The sequence below is a fragment of the Furipterus horrens genome, unplaced genomic scaffold, assembly GCF_987537825.1.
Source record: "Furipterus horrens unplaced genomic scaffold, mFurHor1.1.pri manual_scaffold_2, whole genome shotgun sequence".
NCBI classification, from domain to species: domain Eukaryota; kingdom Metazoa; phylum Chordata; class Mammalia; order Chiroptera; family Furipteridae; genus Furipterus; species Furipterus horrens.
Window position 1 is genome coordinate 40109390 of NW_028327172.1, and position 24433 is coordinate 40133822.

The following is a 24433-nucleotide window of genomic DNA, read 5'->3' on the forward strand; positions in this document are numbered from 1 at the left end:
TAATCACTCTGCAGAATTGTTAGTATCTCAGTTGGTAATAGAAAAAGGCTGAAGCCCAGCGAGATTACAAAACTTGTCTAAGGACACACAGCAAGGAAGGGGCAAAGCCAAGATGGAAACCTGAGAGTGTTATAACTGAAAGAGAAACACTCTTTTCCTATATTACCCTGGCTTCTGGTTAGCTGGTTAAACTGCAATATCCCTGTCAAAACTGTTGTGGTTACATTGTTTGAGTTAAAGGCAAAAGTAATGGTGGTTTAATAAATGAGATGGATGCAGACCTATTCAGGTAGGGGAAATGTGTTGGTGTGGGACCTCGTGGAGTATAATGCTTGATCCTTCTGTTCCACTTTAAAAAAACCTTAATTACAGATGCACTTCACTCAACATTCTTAAAGTTCTGTGTAAGTAAAAATATGTAAATGTGTGTTTTAAATGTGTTAGAGTTTTTCATTTAAAGGGCTCAGTAAATTTTTTTAAGAGTAAATGATTCTTATTTTTATTTTCAGAATTGCCTCTGGCATATCAGGTATTATTTAAGAAGGCTATGCCTGTGAGGTTACATGGGCATTAACTAGTTGGTAATTTCTCCAACGTGTATTTAAATATTGTGGTATTGCAGTGTTTCCAAAACTTTTGTCATGGCACATACCTTCACAGTCATCATTATCTGTGTTCCACCTATACCATTAGTGACTTACCATTTTTCTTCAATTCATGTTCTTTACTCAAGTGGATTTTATTTCTAAAATAAACTTTGTATCATACTATAAATGTGAAATCAGTTTAATTCACAATATATAGAAATTAAGAATAAAACTATTAAATTCTAGCTAGATAGTATTGCTTGTTGAAGGCTTCCATCTGAGGATTAGAAAGCATTCTAGTTGTGCACAAGACACACTCTCACCAGACTAAAGCTATGTCTTTATAATTGTTGGAATTGAAAGAGAATTGAAAGACAGTAATTTTCTCAAAAGGTGAATCAATGTTATTTAAGGCTCTTTCTGTGTATCATCAAACATCCTCTCTCTTACTACCCACAGAAGATTGTAACCCTATCCAATCTGAGCTCGGAAACTAAACATCAAAGCAGAAAAGTCTTTAAAACATTGATCTCTGAGAAAATCGATATCTGCTCTCCTTTGATTTGGCCAAATTAACAAACTTGGTTGTGTTTCCAGGCTAACGAGGAAATGATGGACAATAGAAGCTGCTCTAATCTGCCAGAAAAACTGCCTGTCTTCTCTGATTCTGCCCACTTGCCACTGACCAGGTCCTTCTACCTGGACCCCATGGTCACTTTCCACCTGTACCCTGAGGCCCCGGTGCCATCCCCTTACTCTGAAGACCTGCCATTGCTGCCCTTTTCCAGTGATTCCCTCATCATGGAAAATTACAGTGAACCCTGCCCCTTCCCCTTCCCAATGCCTTATACAAGTTACAGAAGGTGTGAATACTCCTACGGGCCCGCCTTTATCCGGAAAAGGAACGAACGGGAAAGGCAGCGCGTAAAATGTGTCAACGACGGCTATGCCCAGCTCCGACATCATCTGCCAGAGGAGTACTTGGAGAAACGACTCAGCAAAGTGGAAACCCTCAGAGCTGCAATCAAGTACATTAATTACCTGCAGTCTCTTCTGTATCCTGATAAGGCTGAGACCCTCGGAAAGATTCCACCATAATAGTAACCACCAGCCGCCACACTGATCCCATTTTTAGAATCATTTGATTCAGTGTTTCCAAATAGAAGCAAATAATATCACAAAATGGGGTTTCTTATAGCATGCAATAGTTTTTCCTAAATGTAATTTCTGTGTGGGCACACTGTAGCTCAGATGCTAAGCTATGGTGGATATGTATTACCTGCATTTCAGACATTATCTTCTGTAGATTGAGAGGATGTTTTTTAAGCTTCGGTGATTTCTTTCAAGAGCTTCAGGGGAGCAGGAGTCCCAGGATTCTCTATTCCTCACACCCTTCACCAGAGTCTCGGCTGTAAGGAACTCTCACAAAAAGTAGTGCATGACTAATGGTTACTGAATGCTTGTCATGCACTTTGCAGGCACCTCATGCGAAGCAAACACAATGAACCTCCCTTGATTTGTCAAAGTTTGGTGTTTTTTATTATTTGGGATTGACAGTAAATCTATACCTAACCCAAGTCATGATGGGAAGGTGTCTTAGAGCTGAGGCAAAGTAGTTAACAAGACCTTGTTGTCATTTGAAATTATTTCAGTCATCGTTTTTCTGCATACAGAAGACTTCCTTAGGCAGCTTAGTATAGAGTTAAAGAGGGCGAGCTCTGGGATCAAACCGCCTCTCTTTAAACTATGACGCTGCTACTTCCTCCCCATGTCTCACTTCCTCATCCACAGATGAGAATAATAAGAATAGCAACTCCCCTGTATTTTCATTAGGAGGATTAACAGATTAATAGTCCCGGTGCAGAAGTATTTATAACCTTCATTGTTATTATCCTTCCCTTGTTTCGTCCATAGTATCATCACTCTCCAGGCTCCTAAGCCAGAAAGCCTGCAGCCACCTTCACCCCTGGAGGGACGGTCACTGGCTCACTGGCCCGTATCTTGGAGTCTGCCTTCAAAATGTCTATGTCTGTTCCTGTAACTCACTTCAGCTCTTCCTCCTCCCTTAACTCCCGGGTGCTGTCTGTCACCAGGCTCAGTGAGAACTTCCAATACACTGTCACACTCACCTCCACTGTCATTTGTCTGGGATGTCTTCCCGCCCCAGCCATGACTTGCTTCTTTGTTTTGTGTGCATATTTTTACGGAGTTTCTGTGCTGCTATCTTTACACGTGGTATTACACGCTTCTCTCTGTCTTCTTCAGTAGACTGTGAGCTCCTTGAAGACAGGGACCAGTCTTATTCATCCTGTACTCTTAGCCCCGAGCAAAGAGCCTCTGGTCAGGTAGGTGTTCTCAGTAACTATTGGTGTCACTATTTTCCAGTCCTGTCACCTGGGTAACTGCTGACAGTCTCCTCCCTGGCCTCCCAGACTGTCCTCAACTGACTCCATCCTCACGCTGGGGTTCCTTCTTAAAGCATTGCCTGCCCCTTTGTTGCTCAAACCCCATGATGACTACCTTTTGACTACCACGTTGTTTACATGTATCTGCTTGGTTTGCAAAGCTCCCACCAACCTGGCCCCTTCCCAATCCATGCCTTAATTCCCATGAAACACACTTTCCCTCCCAAAAAAGAAATGTAGTCTTGCAAATGTATCATTCTCTCTTAGCTCTTGCTTCCTACTTAAACTGGAATGTTCTCCTTTTCCCCTCTACTCTTGAAATCCTTCCTGTCTTATTCAGGAATCCTTCTCTCACTGCCAGAGACGTCACTGGTTTTTCTTGGACTCTTAACTTTGTGCAGCAAAAAACTCAGCCTTTAGGTATGTAGTCCTGGGCAACAGCCCTTCTGACTATAAAGCCAGGCTCTGTGAGAGCAGTCATCAGGGGAGGGGCTTTTGGTTGTAAGAGAAAATCCAATCCAAATTGGTATAATCAATAAAGGCTCACTTAACTGAAGCATCTAGCAGTAGGGCTGCCTTCACAGGGCTCAACACTGTTACCAAGAACCTGTTTTCTTTAGGTCTACCCTCTGTATCTTCCTCTGGGAATAGTTTTAGAGTCCTGAAAAGGCTGTCAGAAGGTCCTGGAACCACATACTTTCCTATTACAGATAGGAGGAAAGAGAAAGTCTATAGCCCAGGATTCCCAACAAAAGCTGGAGCACCTCGGGTACATGTTCTAACCAATCTCTGCAACCAGGGGGGTGCAATGTACCAACTGGCACATGGTCCACCTGTGGGGCTGGGGGTCCCCTTCAGCCTCTCCTAACCACATGGATCCTCAAATAGAAACAAGAACTGGTGGTGCAGGGGAATAGTAATATGGGAGAGACACCTGCAAATATCACTGTGTACTGTTTTGCTCTTTTCCTGCCGGGCACACAACTGGTGCACAGTGACTGTCAGATGCTTCAAAATACCAGCCTCTCCCACGGATGTTCAAATGAGAGCAGAACCTAGACTTCTGTTCCTTTGGTCCCCACTGTCCACTGCCACCGCCCCATATGGTTACCACACCTCTGCTTCTCAGCAGAGTCCTGCCTGTTACAAACACGTCCACACCTTTTGTTATTTTGTTTTAAACTACTAACAAATTCTGTTTGAGTCCCTGGTCCAGCCAGTGGCTCCCCTTACTCCAGCCGCCTGCTTGCTCAGGGTGGAGGCAGATCAATAGTCCTGAGTCTTTACGGCTCCCCTGGGATCTGTGAGGGCTTCCCACCATGACTGCATCTTCCGGCAGTGAGAAAGCCCGAGCTTTTGGGAACTGAAGCTGCCATGACCTTTCTCTCCAATATCCCCCTTTTTAAAGATAGAGGATAACCCCCTGCCCCCTCACCCCACCATGCCTCCCAAGGCCCCCCTGCCACCCCTCTGCACATGCTCAGTACACTCAGCCCGCAGTGTTCCTTCTGGCTCACACCCATGGCAACCTGCTTGGCAACCAGGAGTCAGTTGCCCTGAGGCCCTGAGCCCCAACTGTCAAAAGGGACTGGGGTGTGGGTGGAGAAGGCTGGCGCTGTGGGTAAGTGACCTTGGGTTCAGGCCTGTGGACTTGGGATGGGCAGACCCTAACAGGGCCCTGGGGAGCTGGGGCAGCAGGGTGTGATCTTGGGCCCTGGGTCGCAGCTGTTGCCTCTGAACATTCTGTGGAAGCCACAGCCCTGGGACCTCAGCTGGGCCTGGCCCGAGTTGGTCCTGTAGATGACTGCTTAGGAGTGTAGCCTGTGACTTGGGCTAGGGGTGAGTTCGTCATCAGGGTTCGGATTTGTGAACGGAAGTATGGTCTTACTGCCCCCGCCCCCCACCCCGGGAGTCCTTCAACTGGGGAGGAGGAAGGAGGAGAAAACAAACGTGTATATTGAGCTACTTATATGCCAGGTGCTTCCCATATATTATAATACCTCCCACGTGATAACGGAAGCGGAAGCGCAGAGAAGTGAGCTCGCAGCCCGCAGGCTGTGAAGGATTTAAAGTGGATTTCTCTAAAATCACAGCTCTTGCTCTCTCTACCCTTTCCTGAACTGAGGTGCAGAGGCAGGAGGTTCAGAGGACACCCGAGTGTCTGTGGGAGTAAGTGGGGCCCCAGAGAGGCTGCTAACCACAGAGCTGAGCCCGGGGCCCTCTGCTGGGCTGCAGCTCAGATCACGGTGGTGCTTGTTCTCAGGCAGTTTCTCCAAAGGCCATGGAATCCTCTGCAGAGCCTGGGATGCCTTTGCCCAAATACTGCAGCGTGGCCACGACCCTGGAGGTCCCTGCCTGGGTCAGCACTGCTCCTCCCTGGGACCTCGCCTTCACCTGCCCCTTTGCCTTCCAAGCACCCTGGCTCACTTGGCACAACCCTCTCGCCAGGTACTGGTCCCTGCCCCTCTGGGGGAGGTGGTGTGCACCTCCCTTGTTCTTCTCTGTTCTTTGGTTCTAGACAGAGTACCCTGAGGGAGAGAACTTGCTTCCTGGGAAGGCGGAAAGTGTTCTTTACTGTGTGGGCTGTGGTTTGCTTAAGGCATTCCATGACCCCAATGTAAACTGTGCTCCCAGTGACCTCGAGGGTTGCCTGGTTTTTGTCCCACCCTATAGCAGAGCGGCACATGTCAGAGTGGGGTCGTGTGAGAGAAGGCAGTCGGCCATCTCCAGGCATAAGGTTTCTGGATCAATTTACCATAGACTATGGGACTTGTCCTGGCGCTATGTGAGAAATTAGGGCTTCTGCAACCAAGAGCTCAGGTGAGGTCTCCAGGTCCCTGCCCAGATTCTCTCAGTATCCCTCAGTTATCCTGGCTTTTCCTGAATAGTATCCTCAGCCAGCTGTCTGAAGTGTGCCTCCAAAAGGGGAAAGGCACCTGCGCCTATTAAGCACATACTAGCTGTATAAGTCCCAGGGATTGCTGCTCAGTTCAGTCTGCCCTGGTTACGGACATGGCAGCTTGGACACTTAATGGCCACTTTCTTGATTTTCCTATGTGGGCCTTCTCATTCAAAGCCAGAGTTGAGCATCCCTGTTTCCAGGCTTGCCCACAAAAGTAAGCAGCTTCTTCAGAAACCCAAGCCCTGACTCAACAATCCTTCCCTCTCTGGTTCAGCTGTGTCCACCAAATTTTCAGAGCCAGCTTCTCCTCTTTTCTGTCCCGAGCTCCTCTGTGCTTATTCAGCTCCTCTGTGCTTCCCCTATCCAAGCACGTACTCCTCCCTCTGCTCCACAGCACCAAGCATTCTTACACATTTACTCCTTTGCCATTACCGTCCAAGCTGCCACACCTGGTCCTGGAATCCCACACACCTGCCTAGGGTTTACCTTTGTGCTATTCTCTTCTGGTAGCCCTGGCTGGTTTGGCTCAGTGGATTGAGCGTCGGCCTGCGAGCTAAGTGTCGCTGGTTCGATCTTCCAGTCAGGGCACATCAGAGAAGGAAAACTCTGACTCCAAAAAACCTCCGCTGCCTTGCGGCATACCTCTTCAGGGGAAAGGCTAAGGGAGTAAACCCCGACAGAAAATCCGGAGCCGGAGTCCCTAAGGCGGTTTGACGTTGTAGTCAACACCGGCAACTCCTGCGGCGCACCTGAAGCCAAGCTGTATTGACTCCGTCTTTCCCTTGGATCCTTCAGCTGCGAAGAGAGGGGGTGTCTGCTGCATGGGCAACAGCAGACCCTCCATATCACCCTGCCCAGGCTCTGTAGCTTCAGCTTCACTGGAGAGGACACTCCAGCGTCATCGCAAGATGTCGATTCAACACGGGAGGAGACAGATACCGTGTCACTCCCGAGTCGGACTGCACAACCATTCTCGGCGGTGCAGATAGACTCTTAAGAAGCTACACCATCGTCTCTCGAGACGGACGGCTGCCGACGATTCTCTTCTGGTCTGCTATCTAATCTCAGAACCAGCATTAATGAATTTGAAAACATCAAGGCTAATCCCATTTTGATTACCTTGAAACAATTTCCAATCCTCAAACAATGGTTCCCCTCCTTCTGACCCTTCCCACAGTTTATCTCACTGGGAGTCAAAGATGGCACTCTCTGTGTGGTCTTCTTTCTGTTCTATGTAGCTTTGTGTGTCATACACACACCATTTTGCATGTCGTACACATGCCATGGTGCTGCTCAAATCTATCTGTGAAACATGTTCCTGGATGTTTTTAGGGCTTGGTCTTTTCTACTCTCTAATTTCCTTTGCTTTTTCCCAGATGTGCATCTTATCAACCATATCTCCACCACATTGCTGACCCAGCATGGCAGGGGCCCGGCTGGCTAGGGAGGGCTAGAGACGCTGCTGACTCATGGGTCCTGGCAAAAAGGGAACTGGATGGCTTTTATTACCGGGCTCAGATCAAGACTGCTCCAGAGGCAAGTTCCTCACTGTCCCCGTCTCCCTGGCACACTCCTCTGGGTGGCCCTGTCATATCCAATAGTCCTCAGCTGTGTATGTGTGTGACTCAAAGTTCAGTTTTTTGGGTAAGCACAGATCTCCCATTGCCAGGCTGTGCAAGCGGAAATGGAATGTCAGTGAGTGTATTAGTTTGCTAGGGCTGTGTAAGGAAGCACAAACAGAATGGCTTAAACAGCAACAGAAATTTATTGTAAGAGTACTTTGTTCGGAAAAATTCAGTGTGGCATTCTGGGCATCGGTCTAAGGGAAGCAAGAGCAAACGTGTGTGCCCATGGGTCCCACACTCAGGAGCCAGGCCCAGCTTTCACGTCAGTGGCTGCTTGCTTCAGGATTTTTCTCTTTTTTTATAGAGCCAGACTTTGGGAATAGTGATCCATGGAGGAAAGACTAGTGTGAATTCTAAAATGTATATATGAATTATAAAATTTCCAATCAAAAGTCATTTTGTCATTTTCAAGTAACTAATATGTGAATTCAAATGAAATATCAGCTATATACGCTCAAATATAGGTTCTGTCTAGTGATTCATTAGCCAGAACTTATCTTTTCAAAATCATACTGAGCTCTCAGAAAAGCTTATACTTTTATTCTTTAAGATCTTATTTATTTATTTATTTTAGAGCGAGGGGAAGGGAGAGAGAGAGAGGGAGAGAAACATCAGTGTGTGGTCGCCTCTCACGCACTGCCCCCAACTGGCGACCTGGCCCACAATCAAACCGGTGACCCTTTGGTTCGCAGGTTGGTGCTCAATCCACTGAGCCACACCAGCCAGGGCTCAGAAAAGCTTATACCTTTAATTAGCTTTAGTACGTCTCCTGCCCTTTTCTCACTGGTGTGACACAGTGCTGAGGGCTGCCCTACAACCCCAGCCACTCCTGGCCCTGTGGGCTGTGGATGAAGACATCATCGCTGGCTGCTCCTGGACACAGGGACACTTCTTGGAAGTGCTGGGAGCAGGGGAAGTGCACTGGGGAAAGACTCAGAGGAGTCAGGGTTCGTAGGACAAAAACAGAAATAGAAAAGAAAAACGGGAAAAGAAGGAGAATGGGAAGGGGAAGGCAGGACATGATGAACAAGAGTTGCCCACTGCGAGGAGGGGCAGAGGGAAGAGCATCCTTTCCACAGCCTGCCCATCTGTGCTACAATGGGCTCTAAGCAGCCCTGTCCCTGCCCCTTCTCTGAATGGCTCTCAATGTTTGTGAGGGAGCCCTGGGCCTGGCTCCAGGGGGCCATGGTGCTCCCTGTGGCACTTCCTAACCCCAGATCTTATTCTTGGTGCTTTCTTCTCCACAGCTGGAGAGGCAGGGGGCCCTGCTTGTGGAATTTGAGGCTCCCCTTGTCACAGGCCCAGAGCTGCCAGCCCAGCGGCAGAGCGTGGTTTTAGGAGAAGATGTCATTCCGTTCTTGCCATCCATGGAATACTCACTGCAACCTGGGGACAAGGTGCTGGCCCCCTGGGAGCCAGACAGACAACGGTATGGCCCTGCCACTGTCTTGGGCATGGAGGCGAGAGATGCCCACAGAGGTAAGGGAGGCTGCTCTGATCTGCCAGTGCCCAGAGGGAGCCAGGCTGGTTGTCAGGCCAGAGGAGAGAGCAAAGGGGGTATCTACAGCTTAGGGGTCTTAGAGGCATAAAAAACAAAACAAAACACCCTTATGCCCTCACTTTCAGCTAATTCCAGGGTGTGGCAACAGATATATAAATCATATCTTTCAGATTAAAAAATATTTTTCATTAGGGTAAAAGAGCCTAAAACTATTATGCCTGTGTTAGTTAGCTGACCTATGGTGTGGTGGGTTATCCTGGGGTTACTCCAGTGCTCATGGCCTGTCCCCCACCAAGTTGCCCAGAGACTGGGACAGTCCCCTTCTGCATGGCTGATCAGTCAACATCACTGTAATTCAGAGAATGACAGAAGGTTCCTTCTTCCCTTCCCCCACCTGAGGAAGTATTTTGGTTTGATATGGAAACTGAAGCAGGGAGGCACACGCAGGTGCACCGGAAGTGAGGTGGTAAATATGGAGCAGGTGAGGGCATGTTCCTGGCAGGCTCTTCAGGAGAAGTATGTGTGCAGGCAGAGCAGAAGGGCTGCTCTGGGGATAGGAGGACCCTTATCCCATGATACAGAGGAGGTAGTAACAAAATATTGCCATTTTCTGTTATGTAGCATCGAAAAAAGAAATTACTGTTCACTTCTGGAATGGCAAGACAGCTACAGTGCCTCTGGGCGGGGTCAGGTGGGTGCCCCCCGCTGTCTGGAAGAAGGCTGTGGAGAGGCTGCACTGGCCTTTGACCAGGAAGCACCCCAGCGCTCTCCTCAGGGCCCCTTGCTGCTCTCTGCTGGGGCCGGGCACTGGCTGTGTCACCTACGGGCCTCCGCTGGGCCCCTCGCTCCTGTGCCCTCCCTGCCACCCCCACGCCCACTGCCAGCTGCTGTGCCGGGGCTGCCTCGGTTGCCCTTTGCCCAGATCCAACTGGTGGCCTCTAACCAGGACCTTGGGGGTCACAGCCAGGGAACATCCAGAAGCAGAGCTGAAGCCCACAGGACAGCTGTTGCTCCTGGAGGCTCCTGAAGAGGAAGTGGCAGTGCAAGCTCCCACAGTTGTCTCCTCCTCTTCTGAAGAGGATTTGGAGAAAGGCCTGGAGATGGGCCCCCCTCAGAGCCTGGTGGTGGACAGCGCAGTCAACACAGACCCCGTCCCTCCTGAGAAGACTCCGAGGAGCCCGGGAGGCCTCCGCCAGCCTGAGTGGAGGTACTGGAGGAGAAACGGGCCTGAGCCGCAGCCTGGAAGGAGGCCAGGTATACCTTCTTCTCAGGCAGGGCTGAGGCCCTTGTTCGCTTCTCTCCCATGTGTCTCTTGGGAATTGGAGCCATGTGGCCCCTAAGCTGGGACTGGACATAATACTTAGGAGTGTGGTCATGTTGAAGGCAAGTCTGTGATAAGAGGGCAATGGTAGGTTTCTTTCTTTTTTTAAATCATATCCTATTGATTATGCTATTACAGTTGTCCTGATTCTTCCCTCTTTGCCCCCCTCCACCCAGCAACCCCCCACTCCCTCAGGCAATCCCCCCACCATTGTTCATGTCCATGGGTCATGCATATAAGTTCTTTGGCTACTCCATTTCCTATACTGTACTTTACATCCCCATGGCTATTCTGTAACTGCCTGTTTGTACTTTTAATCCCCTCACCTCTTCACCCATCCCCCCCACCCCACCCCATCTGGCAACCATCAAAACACTCTCCGTATCCATGATTCTGTCTCTGTTCTTCTTGTTTGTTTAGTTTGGTTTTTAGATTCAGTTGTTGGTAGATATGTATTTATTGCTATTTTAGTGTTTGTAGTTTTCATCTTTTTATTAAATAAGCCCCTTTAACCTTTCATATAATAATGGTTTGGTGATGATGAACTCTTTTGTTTTTTTCTTGTCTGGGAAGCTCTTTATCTGCCTTTTGATTCTAAATGATAGCTTTGTTGGGTAGAGCAGTCTTGGCTGTAGGTCCCTGCTTTTCATGACTTTGAATATTTATTATCAATCCCTTCTAGCTTGCAAAGTCTCTTGAGAAATCAGCTGACAGTCTTACAGGAACTCCCCAGTAGGTAACTAACTTCTTTTCTCCTGATGCTTTTAAGATTCTCTCTTTAGTTTTAACCTTTGGCATTTTAATTATGATGTGCCTTGGAGTGGGCCTCTTTGCATCCATCTTGTTTGGTACTCTGTGCTTCCTGGACTTGCATGTCTATTTCCTTCAACAAATTAGGAAAGTTTTCTTTCATTATGTTTTCAAATAGATTTCCAATTTCTTACTCTTTCTCTTTTCCTTCTGGCACCCCTATGATGTGAATGTTGGACCTTTTGAAGTTGTCCCAGAGGCTGTTTATATTACCCTTATTATTTTTTTTTTTGGATTTTTTTTTCTTCCTGTTCTAATTGGTTATTTTTTGCTTCCTTATGTTCCAAATCATTGATTTGATACTTAGCTTCATCCACTCTACTGTTGTTTCCCTGTAAATTGTTCTTTATTTCAATTAGTGTATCCTTTATTTCTGACTGGATCTTTTTTATTCTGCTGAGGTCCTCACTAAGTTCCTTGAATATCCTTATAACCAGGGTTTTGAACTCTGCATCTGATAGATTGCTTATCTTTATTTCATTTAGCTCTTTTTCTGGAGTTCTGATCTATCCTTTCATTTGGGTCATGTTTCTTTGTCTCCTCATTTTGGCAACCTCCCTGTGTTTGTTTCTATGTATTAGGTAGAGCTGCTTCGACTTCATGTCTTGGTAGTGTGGCCTAATATAGTAGGTGTCCTGTGGGGTCCAGTGGCACAGCACGCCCCCCCCCCCCCTTGAGCTGGGTACTCGAGATGTGCCCTCTGTGTGGGCTGAATACACCCTTCTCTTATAGTTGAGCCTTGGTTGCTGTTGGCAGGTCAATGGGAGGAATTTACCCAGGTCAGTCAGCTGCAAGGACTGGCTGTGACCACTAACCACCAATCTCTTGATCTCCATGGAGGATCAGCTGTGCAGGGGCAGGGTGGTGGTGCTCTGACCTATCTGTAGCTGTCCACTGAGTGCACAGGCTCTGTGGTTTCCTGGGTAGTGCAGGCCAAGATCAGTCTCCACTTATGTTCTGCCTGGGGCCACCCTGCCTGAGCTATAAAGCAATCTGAGATGGCTGCTACTTGTGCTGGGCCTGGAGATTCCCTGAGGAAGCCAAGCTGTCAATCTAGGCTGGCTGCTGCTAATGCCAGGCCTGGGGCTCACTGAGGCCAGCTGTTGCTTGCTTGACAGGACTTAGGAAGTTGTGCAGCATGAACCAAGACCAGCCATTCATACGGAAAAGCAGCTTGGGTGGGCCCTTAAGTTGGGTGGGGTAGAGTCTCTAGGGATCTCCTGGACAGTGTTAGCCAGGTGGATAGAGGCTCAGATATGACACCAGCTTGCCCGCTCTGTAGGGGGGGAGGGTTCAGAAAAGGGACAATGGCCTCTGCTCACCTTGATGCCAGACACTTCAGTTCCTCCCTGTATGCCACTGGTGCCTTTCAAGCTGCTACCCCAGTGCTGGAGCTCAGAGGGAGTGAACCTGAATAGTTGAGTCTGTGTGGGTTCTTTAAGAGGAACTACTTGGGGCTCCAGCAGTTTCTTCCACTGATTCAATCCCTGCTGGTTTTTACAGCCAGAAGTTGTGGGGATTATCTTCCTGGCACTGGAACCCTGGGCTGGGGGACCTGGTGTGGGACTAGGATTCCTCACTCCTGAGATATCTGTCCCAAATTTTTATCCACTGCACATGGGTGTGGGACTAGCCTGTTCCATGTCTGCACCCCTCTTACTAGTCTGGATGGATGTGGTTTCTTTAATTCAGTAGTTTTCAGACTTCCATTCAGCTTGATTTCTGATGGTTCTGAGTGATGGTGGTTCTATATTTTAGTTGTAATTTTGCCGTAGTTGTGGGAGGAGGCGAGCCATGTCTGCCTAAACTGCCGTCTTGACTGAAACCCCCGGAAATGGTAGGTTTGCATTTAAGCAATAAAGCTCAGCAAGAAAGGATGGGCTCATCTTCTTTATTTAGGGGCCCCTAAATAAGTCAGAAGCAGGCATTACATTGTGCTGCTCATTCTTTACAGCTCAGGAGGAGGCAATGTTATTGTTGGCAATCTGTAGCCATCCCCAAACTTCTTTTTTTTTAAAAAATTATTTATTTATTTTTAGAGTGAGAGGAAGGGAAGGAAAACTAGAGGAAGAGAAACATTGAGCGGTTGCCTCTCGTGTGCCCTGACAGGAACCAAACCCACAATCCAGGCATGTGCCCTGACCAGGAACCAAATCAGCAACCTTTAGCTTTGCCCAACCAACTGAGCCACACTGGTCAGGGCCCTCACCAAACTTCTTTATCTTGAGCTCAGAACTGTGTGATATGCCCTCACAGGTTTAGGAGTTGTAGATCACTGATGTGCCTCATGCCCACCTTCTTGAAATTCCCAAAGGTGCTCCAGAGGAGCAGAAGCCTGTCAGCCGGCCAAGCTATATGATAGGGGTGGCTTGGATCAGCCCAGTCCTAGATGAGATTCCTGGGGTCCTGCAGTCACTAATTTAACATTCAATGAACTAAATGATCATTCAGTCTGGGACAGGGATGCTGTGTGGGTTAAAGAATCCCACTGCTAAAAGCTAGAGGGTATCTAGACAGCACCCACTTTGGGACCCATAAGGGTCCCTGTTTGAAGCCATTACCCTATTTCCAGGACAGCTGCTCAGCGAGAAGGACCTCTTAGCCCACGAGGATTTCAGTCTTGCCCAGGATAAGCTTTGTCCTAGTCCCCAGTTTTAGATGGAGAAATTGCTTCTACAATGAGAAACTTTCTTGGTTGTCTCCATCGGACACCTGGGCTTTGGCGTGGGTAGGGATGAATGTAAGTCACTGCTGTAGTGCTTTATAAGAGGGTCCCAGGCCTCCCTTGGCTCTCGAAAGTGTGGGATCTTTTCCCCACCTCTGAGAGGGAAATAGTAAAAGGATGGGAATCCTGCCATGACCAGCTGAGCTCTTCCTCCCCTACCTGAGAGGAACTGTAGTAGAAATAGGGGTGGGCAAAAGTAGGTTTACAGTTGTGAGTACAAGAAAGTTATTCCTGTATTATTATCATCATATTATTATTTGTATTACAACTGAAAACCTACTTTTGCCCACCCTGTGCAAAGGCTGAGGGAAGGTTCCTGTGTTCTGTGAAATGGGTCACTCCGATCTCGCAGAGGGAAACACCAGGGGGCCCTGGCAAAGCTATTTAGAATCTGCTTTTTTTACTAGATGTGCCCTCCCAACAGGTGATAATATAAAGAAAATGGTGCCCAAATCTAGAGTTTTCATGCTAAATTCTCTATAGCTTCTACTGCTTCCTGCTTCAGCACAGTAGTAAGAAGTCTGTGGGGAGCAACTGAGACCGCCCCAGGCCCCGCCTCGCGGAGGAGTGCCAGTGTGGCAACCAGAGTGGTTGTGGCGGTCAGATGCGCCTCAGGTACCGCGCACTCCTACTGCTGTGGCCGCTCCGTAGCATTGTCTAGACTGTCCCTGGGTAAGTCCCTGGCCCTAAGCATGCACTGCTTTTATCACTGCTGCCCAGCCACCTAATCCTACATTCGGTTTCTCTCCCCCCATCACCATATTTAAACAAATCCACTGCAAAGTTTTACTTCCCAAAATAAATGATAATAATTGTCTACATAAAGAGAAATCTAGTATCTTTGGGCACTTTGCCTGGCTCTCCTTTAGAGAGTGCATCATTTGTTGCTCCAGGCAATTGGTAGCTCTTGGAGCTGAGCCATGAGAATCAGTGGACCTGTCTTCTACTAGGTCCCAACTCTGCACCAAAAACTATGGAGAACATGCCTGAGATGGGGTGTTGAGAAAGGGACCATCGCCAGCCCTTGTCACAGGTGCGGTACTATATGCCACAGTAAACTAGTGATGATGACATAAACTCTGTGCCCAGGGCTGGAAACAAAGGCACACACCAGAGCTTTTCTTCCTCCCCTCCAGGTTTTGTATTCTTTAAGGGAAATGTGCTGTTTTGCGTCTCCTAGCTGTGCTTGGTGGCCATCAAGTACTGATGCTTGACAGTTAGTCTCAGGCTCTGCCTCTTAGCAATACCCCTATATGGGTCCCTCCACCCCCCACCCCCCATTTTTGTTGCTTTAACAGGCAGTGCAGGTACCATCTGATCCTAAAACAGCGATCCTGGAAAAGGCCAGGCTGTTGGCTGCCCCAGCCACATTGCTCTCCTCCCTTGCTCATGGCTGGAACAGGATTCAACCTGCAGTTTTTAAGTCAGGGAGGTGATGGACTTCTTTTAAAGTATTCCTCCCTTTTTGGATATTGCCCTATTCCTCAGCAATCACCCCCCCCCTTTTGTTTTTGGCCTCATTTGACCTGTGAAAACTTGGTTTTCTATCAGTGTATGATCTCTTCTTTGCAATCAGTGTGATTTATAAGCTCCTTTAACTGGCGGTGGTTGGTTACCTTTGCTGCCCCTAATGGCTGTTTGGAAAAATATGGCTGATTAGATACAACCTTCCTCAAAAGCACAGTAGCCAGAAATGATTAACAAAATTTATTTCTTCTTTAAAAAGAGAGAAGGGTTAGGAGCTTGCATGTAGTGAAGAGATTCTGTGGTCCTTGGCATAGTTGTACTTAAGTCATCACGATGCATCCCATCAAAACAGTGGCATATTCAACAGACCTCACTGAATTTTAGGTTTAAGAAAAAGATGTTCTGACATCCAGAAAGAAGTGAAGGGCAACAAGCAACAAAGAGAACAAACTGGAGTAGTGGGGGACACCAAGGAGCTGGTCCTGGAAGCAACTAACCTGAAGCCACCGCAGATCCTGCCAGAGAAAGCTGAAGACAGGCAGAGGAGTCAGGGCACTGCTGCGGCCTGTCGGAGAGGCCAGAAGTTCTGGGACTAAAAGCCCTGAGGATGTAGGTAAAGTAGCCTGGCTGGGAAAAGACTTTTTTTTTCCCAATGACATTTGACATTCAATGTTATTTTATTGTTTCAGGTATACAGCATAGTGGTTAGACAATCATATAGTTTACAAAGTGTCCCCCTGATATTTCCACTACCCACCTGGCACCACACATAATTATTACAATATCATTGACTACATTCCCTCTGCTGTACTTCATATCCCCGTGACTGTTTTGTAACTACCTTGTTTTTCCTTCTGAATCCCTTTGGAAGGGGCTTCTTAAGGACTCCTATGGTTCTTGGATCTTTTGGGGTCACACCCCCCTTTGAAATTAAAACCTATACTTCCTCTTTCCATAAAATCCACATACCCACAATTTTGCATATCATTTCAAAAGGCTTGCAGCACCCCCAAATGTCATCATAAGCTTCTTGGGGGAGCAAGGGTTCCTTCCCATTTAAATGACCCCCTATTTGGTGATGGGCATGGGTCTGCTTGACTAGGAGTCTGTTCCTCACTAGGATTGCTAGTATAGCTCTACTTATAACTTCGTTATCATCATATAAAGTGCTAGTATCTTTCCCCTGAGGAAAGACTTGTTATGTTCCAAATGAGATGAATAACTAGGCAACTAACCTGGGAGTGCAACAATACTATTGGTGCGGTAGCTTAAAAGTTAAGGACTCATCTATGACTTTTAAAATCAGTGGCTTTTGGTCCTTAAAATTATAGTCGGCCTAAGACTACTAAGATTTTCTTCTTTTATAGGAAGCTAAAGAGAGTAAATACCTGAGGAAGAGTTACAAAGTGGCTGGCAAAGCCTTCAGGAGAAGGAGGGAGCTTGCCAGCCAGATGACAGCTGAATAAGCAGCAGCATCTTCGCCCCATTAAGAGGTCCCTGCAGGTGGGCAGCAGGAGGCACTTGTCGTAAGAGGCACGAGAGTGGTCACAGCCCGAGCTAGGGCTCCCTGCCTGGTGAGGTCAGCTTGAGGATGCTGTTCCACAGAAGTTACAGGCTGTGGCCAGCCCGCTTTGGGCAAATGTCTCCACAGCCCCTCTGCGATCTTTTCATAAAGCCTATATATATTACCGTGAATGACATTTTGTTGCTCTTAGTACCAATAAAAAGGTATTTGTTTCCAAATTGAGTCTCCTTTTATTATCATAATTAACCTTGGAAAGCAAGCAGTAAAAACTATTCAGACAGCATCATTATTACTTCAGGCAAAACAGGGTGAGAGAACTTCTACACTTTCAAATGGGCACTGAAGGAGAGAAGTTCCAATTCCCAGTAAGGCTGGACCTTTACAGTCAGCCCCAAAAGCAGGACTGATGTATAAATATTAAGAGAATCATATGGTGGCTTTATTCTCCTTGCTACTTTAAAAAAGGGTAACACGATGGTCAGCATCATACGGGGAAAACCAAGTCCACACTTTGTCCCGAATCAACTGCCACCACTTGAGTCTTCTTGCTTAAGTCATTTGCACCCACAGTGACCGAGTAGGTCCCTGGATACACTTCTATGTAGAGGTCCTTAGAGATGTTGTCAGCCTGGAAGGAAAGCAAATATTAGCAGTTTAGGGATTTTATATCCCAATGCCCAGGGCACCTCTACCAGGCTACCTCTGTGTGCCAGATGGGATGAAGCAGTAATGTTGGGGATGAAGGTGCTGTTTTCAAGTCTCAGCCACTTACTAGGACTATCCTTTAGGTAAATCCCAGCATCTCCTTATGCTTGTTTCCTTATTTCTAAGACTGTGATAATACCTACTTCACATGTGAGAACACTGTACATGCCCAAGTATTATAGGAACACAAATGATCATTAGTGGAACACTCTAGCTGGAGTAGAAGTATAAGAATTAGGTGGAGGGAAAGGCTAAGGACACCGTTTTGGGATCAAAAGCAGACAGTGGCACTTGTTAGCACAGATTAGCACCTTGGAATAATGAGAATCATTCTTTTTCACTGTGCTGCTAAACTCATTAGGATGATGAAACATTTCTCCTAAAGCTGCGAATCCTATGAGCAGATTCCGTCCTGTCACGCAGTGAGACAGCCGGCTGGCAAAAGCCCTCCCTTGGCGGACTGGTTCTCCATTAGTGCAAAACACTGGAAACTGGGGTAAATGGAAAGAGTGACATTTAGAGCTGAGCTGAGCACAAACCTCCAAGGACAGACTTCACACGTGGTAGGGGAGTGGGTCATGGCTGGTGTGCAGGCAGAAGAGTGGGTCTTACTTTAGATGGCAAAAGTGCAAAGTCGCAAACCAGAAAAGAGCCTGTCATTTAGAGCCAAGGCTCTTTTTCCACAGCTGGGACACCACTCATGCATACTCAGCGATCAGATGGAGAAGTTGTCATTTCCACCACCACACCCAGGGAGGGGAAAAAAATCAATGGCCAGCAAAGTCCACTAGGAGAATGAATGATAGTACTTTTAAGAAACTTCCTCCCCCTCCACCTGACAGATTCGAAGCCAATTTTTTTCCAAACCTCCTTTATGTTATATCCTTTCATGCTACACTGCAGTTACTGCAAAATCAGAGGTCTGGCATCATTTAACTGATGTGAATGCATGTGACAATGACACAAGTACTTTATTACTCATCAATTATGTAAATAAACAAATGTAGGTTCAGAAAATACAGCTGTATCAGAATTTCAGAAAGCCAAGGATGCTTCGTTTGTCTGAACAAAAGGGCACACAGAAGGTAAGACTGGCATGTGTGCTTCCGACACTGCGCTCATCCGGAAGGTTAGCATTACACAATCCTGCAAGCGTTGGAGGCACCTAAGCCTAACGCTTATATTTGTAGTAGAAGCATAACATTCTTAGTTGCCATTAACTCTAGTATAGGGTTGGCCAAAAAGATTTTTTTCTGTAAGATGGCTCTAGAAGTGCTTAGATGTCTTTAACTTCATCTGAAACAATTCTGTTAGACTGTATTGTGACAGCTGACAACAGCGTGCATTTGAAAAAAAATTCAGAATTGGTAAATTTTTCTGTAGCCATTTTAATATTGAAGATGGAAGAAAATAAGCAACATTTTTGGCATATTATGCTTTATTATTTCAAGAAAGGTAAAACAACTGAAACACAAAAGAGATGTGTGCAGTGTATGGAGAGGGTGCGGTGACTGATCGAACATGTCAAAAGTGGTTTGTGCTGGACAGTGCTCCACAGTCGGGTAGACCAGTTGAAGTTAATAGCGATCAAATCAAGATATTAATTGAGAACAGTCAATGTTATACCACGTGGGAGATAACTGACTTACTTAAATATCCAAATCAATAGTTATTGGTGAAAAAGAAAAACATGTCTTTTATTTTATGGAAAAAACTAAATGGACTTTTTGGCCAATCCAACATATTCTGAATCTTGGCTAGCACGTTATATACAAACAAAAACTAAGCAAATTATTGCAGCAACATGCTGGAGTTCCTTTCCTCAGAATTCCAACCCTTCCAAGTTCCAAAAGATTTTCTGAGTTTATAAACTAACGAGTACTTCACCCTAATGAGAAACTTATCCCTATACGTTTTTTACAGAGAAACATTAGCGGAAAATGGGAACAAATTCCTTCACATGTTTTGGAACCTGATCTCACCAAATGCATACATTTCAGAATCTCAGCAACGGTATTCACTTTGTAAGCACAAGGGTCGGCCCCTCCTGCTGCTTGAACAGATGGTGGGATTTCAGCGGGACCCAGGCCAGCCCAGCTGAGCGGTAGGAACTGAGATGGGAATACTTCACATTCTTTCCAACCACAGCTATGAGTTCAGGCACAGAGCATCCCTAAAGCTTCAAGTGAAGGGAGGATACCGAGAAATGAGAATTTTACACTGAATCACAATGTTGTGCACTCTCCAAAAGGATAAAAACATCCCGACATAAAAATACTACCGATCCAGTACAAAGAACCCTGAAATAACCAGGTCAGCTGGTTGATGAAGTTGCCATGGTGGTGAAGCCCAGTGCAGGGACACCAGGACTCTGTACTCACAGGCTTGGACGGCTCTGGAGCACACTCTGGGGCTTGATGGCTGCCTCCAAAACCAAGGGATGTTGCTTTTCTCTGAAAAAACATGTAGAAACACCGTTGAGTGCCCAAGCTCTCCCTCTGTATTACAAAAAAAAATTTTCTCCTACTTCATTAGGAACTAATAATTGTTGTCAATTTTTTTCTAAGTTTTCACCTAAATTATTAAAGCTTTTAGTGAATTCTGTGAGATGTTTTTAGTCAGATGTTCACCATGATTACTTTTTATTCGTCATGGGCTTTGGAGTCAGATAAACTTGAGTTTGAAACTATGTCTCCTATTTACTGAGAGGGATTCATTTCTCTAAGCCTCGCTTTCCTAGTCTATAACACGGGGATACAAGATTGTAGGGAAGATTGTAGGGGAGAGAAAGTGTAGAAGTGACTGATACTTAACAGGCTCTCAGAAAATAGAACTGTCTTCTGTACTTGTCCTAGGAGTGGGGAACAGGCTGAACTGGTAATTTTCCCTGAGAGGCATCAACTTATATTTTACAGGGAAGCATGGGAGGGAATGACTCTCGCTCATATGTAACCCCTCAGCGTCAGGCCAGAAAAGGGAGGCCAGGGTTTGGGTTCTGGTGCCGCTCCTCGGAGCCCAGGCCAGGGAACAAGGGGGACGTCCCGTGTGCATCCAGCCCACACTCTCGTCCCTGTGGCCACGCTTCCCTTCCCTTAACCCACAGGCCCGAGAGGTCACACACCCGCCTCGTGGATCAGACTCTGGATTTACGTTTGCTAGTTTTGAGTACAACTAAGGGAGTTTAAAAACAAAGACAAAAACACCTACTCTCCTCAACAACAAAGGGTTTCTGTTGGATCAGTTCAGCAAGCAGAATCTATCTTCCCCAGAATGATACACGTTGTAAAAAACAGGTTAGTTTGTAGTGAGAGGCCTGTCGTTGTTATTTTTAGGAAAGGTGGTTTGTTAACGAGACCCTCTTTTTGCATTTTCTTTTAGAGTAAAATATGTGATTATGAAAAAAATATCTGTCCTATCCCTAGATGTAGAAGAGAATATTTGAAGCTATTCTCTTTAAGCCTGCCCAAGAATCCCATGGCCCAGGACTGCAGGTTCAAGGGAAGGTCCTACAGTGGCACCAATATTATATTTTAGACAAACTCTCTTTCACGTTCACTGCTCTAAGTTCTCTGAGATGGGGGTCGATACATGTCTGTTGAGCAGTGGAATGCTGAGTCACGCAGGCATCCAACAATCCAGATCCAGCAGGAGCTCCCAAACATAGGGCCTCGAGTCTTAGGAGGCTCAGCGCACAGCACGGGACAGTTGAGGATACATACCTGACCACTTGCTAGATCTGAGCACAAGCGCAGCTGCGATTTCCCTCTGTGATATCGATAGACATGGGTTGCCCCTTCTTCCTCTGGCACAGATGAATAATATTTCTAGAGAAGTAATGTGAAAGATGTGGTTAAATTTAAAACAAAAACAAAAACTCTGTTACTTGGGCAAAATAAGGTAAGAAGGGAGGCAAAAGAGCAAAGGTAAATTACCTACCCACTTGACAGGCCTGTTAAGTCATCTAACATATCTTAGCCCATGTAAGGTGGTTGCAGAGATGGCAAATGCATTTGGCATTACTTTGCTGCCATCTGCTGCCTCCATACAGCAAGAACTCTGTCCAACGAAAGTTGTGCAGGACCATCCTCTTTGCCAGGTTAAACAATTTTCCTATCTGCACCCCTATGTCAAATACACATGCCTTTCCATCTCCTCTCGTGACAAGTTCTGATGAACAACAGTTCCACGTTTATTGTCTCAATCTCAGACAAGGACAAGGGAAGAGAGGGGTGTTATCTCCTTGAGACATGGAAATACAACAGGAAATATAACATAAACCAATAGCTATGTTCACCCCTGTGGAGAAGGGGAGGGAAAGGGAGAAGTCTCCAATTGAAGGACAATAATCCAAAGGGTCAGAAAGCCGTTATATTTTTCTTGTCTGCTTCCTTCCTTCCCCTTGAAGTTAACCTTAGATTTGCCCTTGCTTATGACTAATGATGGGGACATTACCAGCATGCTTATTTTGAACACAGTGTAGGGACAGTATTTAAGGCATGAGACCAAAAGAATGAGAAGCTGGGGAAAGCACTTCAAGACATGGATCTAATGATGTATCTTAGGGGCTGCTTCAAAATTGTGACAGCAAACTCAGAATACTGTTTTTAATTCTATCTCAGAAAGACAAAGGGCTCCAGGCTCTGTTCCGTAACTGAGACCTGAACTGAAAACCAGAATGAAGAATGCCAATTTGCTGAACCTCAAACCAAAGACAAATATTCCTTTTAAGTTGATCACTTTGCAGTAGAGCCCAAGTTATGAATTTTTCTAAAACCACTTAACAGAGTAAGAACATAAAAACATTCTGAGATTTTTTTAAGTCTTAATATATAAAATTGAAAAGCAGGACAGAAACATGACATTTTCTTTCTTCTCCCTTATAGACCAGCATCCTTATGACCATATAAGAATCACAAAAAGTTAAGGCTGGAAGAGACCCAGAGTCTGTTGTAATTCTTAGAAGATAAAGAGTACCTTCCATGCAGGTGACTTTCTTGAACGTTGGCTGGCTTGCCATCAACATTTCCCTTGAAGTACTTAAAGATGATTTTAATATATAGTTTTGAGAAGAGGGTCTTTAAAACCTTTGTTCACCCATTTCAGTAAATGGCACCAAAAATGGTACCACAAGTCTTCATGCTATAGTTTACGATAATTTTCTGATGTTCATCTTTCAGTGGAAACCAAAGAAACAGGCTGGAAAGGCTGGAAAGGATTTCAGAGATCTTCATTTTTTCAACGGGGAAGGTAAGAGTAAGAGAGACTAACTGGCTTAAAGCATTATAGCCAGTATGTGGCAGAACATGGTCTGATTCCTGGAGACTGCTCCTGTTCCACAGAACCACCTTTATGTCCATCAAGCAATATGAACCCACAGGGACATACTTAAAAACTACATTATCAGGGACTTGAAAAAGAGGTTAAATTTTAATGTAGGGATTTTGTTTCAATTTTTGTTTCAATACATTTTGAAAACAGAGAGGCTCGGTTCCAGTTTAGAGTGACGCTACTGATTTTTTTAAAAAATTCCCATCAGTTCAGAGTTTAAAAAACTCGAAATATTTGGACTTGACTGTTTTGGAATTCAGCAAAAAATATGAGGGCAGAGACCTTTTCTGACTTGTTCACTGCTGTATCCTCAATAGTATCTACTGAATTAGGCTTTCAATAAATATTTGTTGAATGAATTCTACAATAGCTTGTATTTATCACCTGGTTTAAATCCTTGAGTGATTACAATCCACCCATGAAGACAGGGCAGGGTGAACTGGTCTAGAGATTCTCCCTAAAGTCCACAAAGGTCCACTTTGTGATCCATCACCAGGCATATTAGGGGCATGGCTTCAGATCACACCAACTTACCCCACACTGACTTGAAGTATAGTCCATGAATTCAGCCACTGTTCTGAAGGAAGCACTGAGGGTTGGGAGTCTTTCTTCTCTCTATTTGAATAAATGGCAAGTCACAGGTGAGATCTGGTATTCCCTACTGGAGAATGAAGTCATTTGGGGAATAGCTTCCTTTTCACTTTTCGAAAATCTCTGAAAGGTTAAGTCACTGAAAAAGATCTTACTGAGAAAGAACTCCAGTTCTAAAAGGAATATATTGACAAGCAATTTACCCAAGACAAAGACTGGTTTATGGGCTTTCCTCTAATATCAGACGGTAGTATGTAAGAATTTTTTTTTTTTAAAGTAACCAACCAGGGCCGAGCACTAGCAGTATCCTAAAGCTACCCAATAATGACCTGTAAATGTCGCGAGTTTTCAAAGGGCTTTTCTGTTCACTTTCTTGACACTTCACAGCTTCCGCCGCCCGGGCCCTGGTGCCCAGCAGGCCACCACGGGGCGAATGAATGGGCTGGTCCCCCGGCCCAGGGGCCCTCACCTTTCCCGGGAGAAGGCGCTGGGGGCCGGCCGCGGGCCCTCTTTCTCGGTAGGGCCGCTCCTGGGAAATTACCCTCACGCTGCTTTTGGGAAGCTCCAGAGAATGCCAGTCCACCGCCCTCCTCTTAGCCCGCTCCAGCACTTCCTGACCCAGCCTAGCCGAGCGCTGCAGAGAACGCCGGTCCACGCCGTTCAGCGCCGCGGCCACCAAGCAGTTCTCCATGTCTGCCTAAGCGAGAACGTACACAGAAACAAGGGCGGGTCGGCTGGGGGCAGCACCCCTGCTCCAGTTTCGGGTCGAAGCCCGGACCTCCACCTCCCCAGCTATCAGCGCCCCCGTCTCCGCCCCCAACACGCTATCCAGCGGCTACATGTGCAGGGGCGCTCTAGAGTGCGCTGATCCCTTCCATTTCCGCCTCCTCCTGCCCTCCATAGGGAGCCCTCACCCAGCCCATCTGTCAAGGCGCATGCGC

General features: G+C 46.4%; 3 protein-coding genes across 5 annotated transcripts; 2 read left to right on the top strand and 1 right to left on the bottom strand.

Moving 5' to 3' along the window:
• Positions 1-1190: 1190 nt before the first annotated feature.
• On the top strand, positions 1191-2188 carry ASCL3 (achaete-scute family bHLH transcription factor 3). The gene is given in 2 exon segments (XM_090267657.1): positions 1191-1659; positions 1662-2188. Coding segments are annotated over 2 exon segments (534 nt in total). The 5' UTR covers positions 1191-1196; the 3' UTR covers positions 1733-2188.
• A 2891-nt stretch (positions 2189-5079) lies between these two features.
• Positions 5080-16310, top strand: CUNH11orf16 (chromosome unknown C11orf16 homolog). The gene is given in 6 exon segments (XM_090264209.1): positions 5080-5440; positions 7271-7430; positions 8767-8998; positions 9642-10274; positions 15728-15918; positions 15920-16310. Coding segments are annotated over 6 exon segments (1470 nt in total). The 5' UTR covers positions 5080-5273; the 3' UTR covers positions 16007-16310.
• AKIP1 (A-kinase interacting protein 1) lies at positions 16002-24433 on the bottom strand. Of its 3 annotated transcripts, none has more exons than XM_090264177.1 (7): positions 24407-24433; positions 23962-24189; positions 23436-23516; positions 21293-21397; positions 19955-20026; positions 17885-18064; positions 16002-17496 (listed from the first exon to the last, which is right to left on the bottom strand). In XM_090264177.1, exons 1-7 carry the CDS (start codon positions 24413-24415, stop codon positions 17353-17355), a joined length of 819 nt encoding a protein of 272 aa, XP_090120303.1. In that variant the 5' UTR covers positions 24416-24433; the 3' UTR covers positions 16002-17352. The 3 variants fall into 3 exon arrangements, with proteins under 3 accessions (XP_090120303.1, XP_090120310.1, XP_090120320.1); XM_090264184.1 differs by having other exon boundaries at positions 24332-24429; XM_090264194.1 differs by lacking the exon at positions 17885-18064 and having other exon boundaries at positions 24407-24423.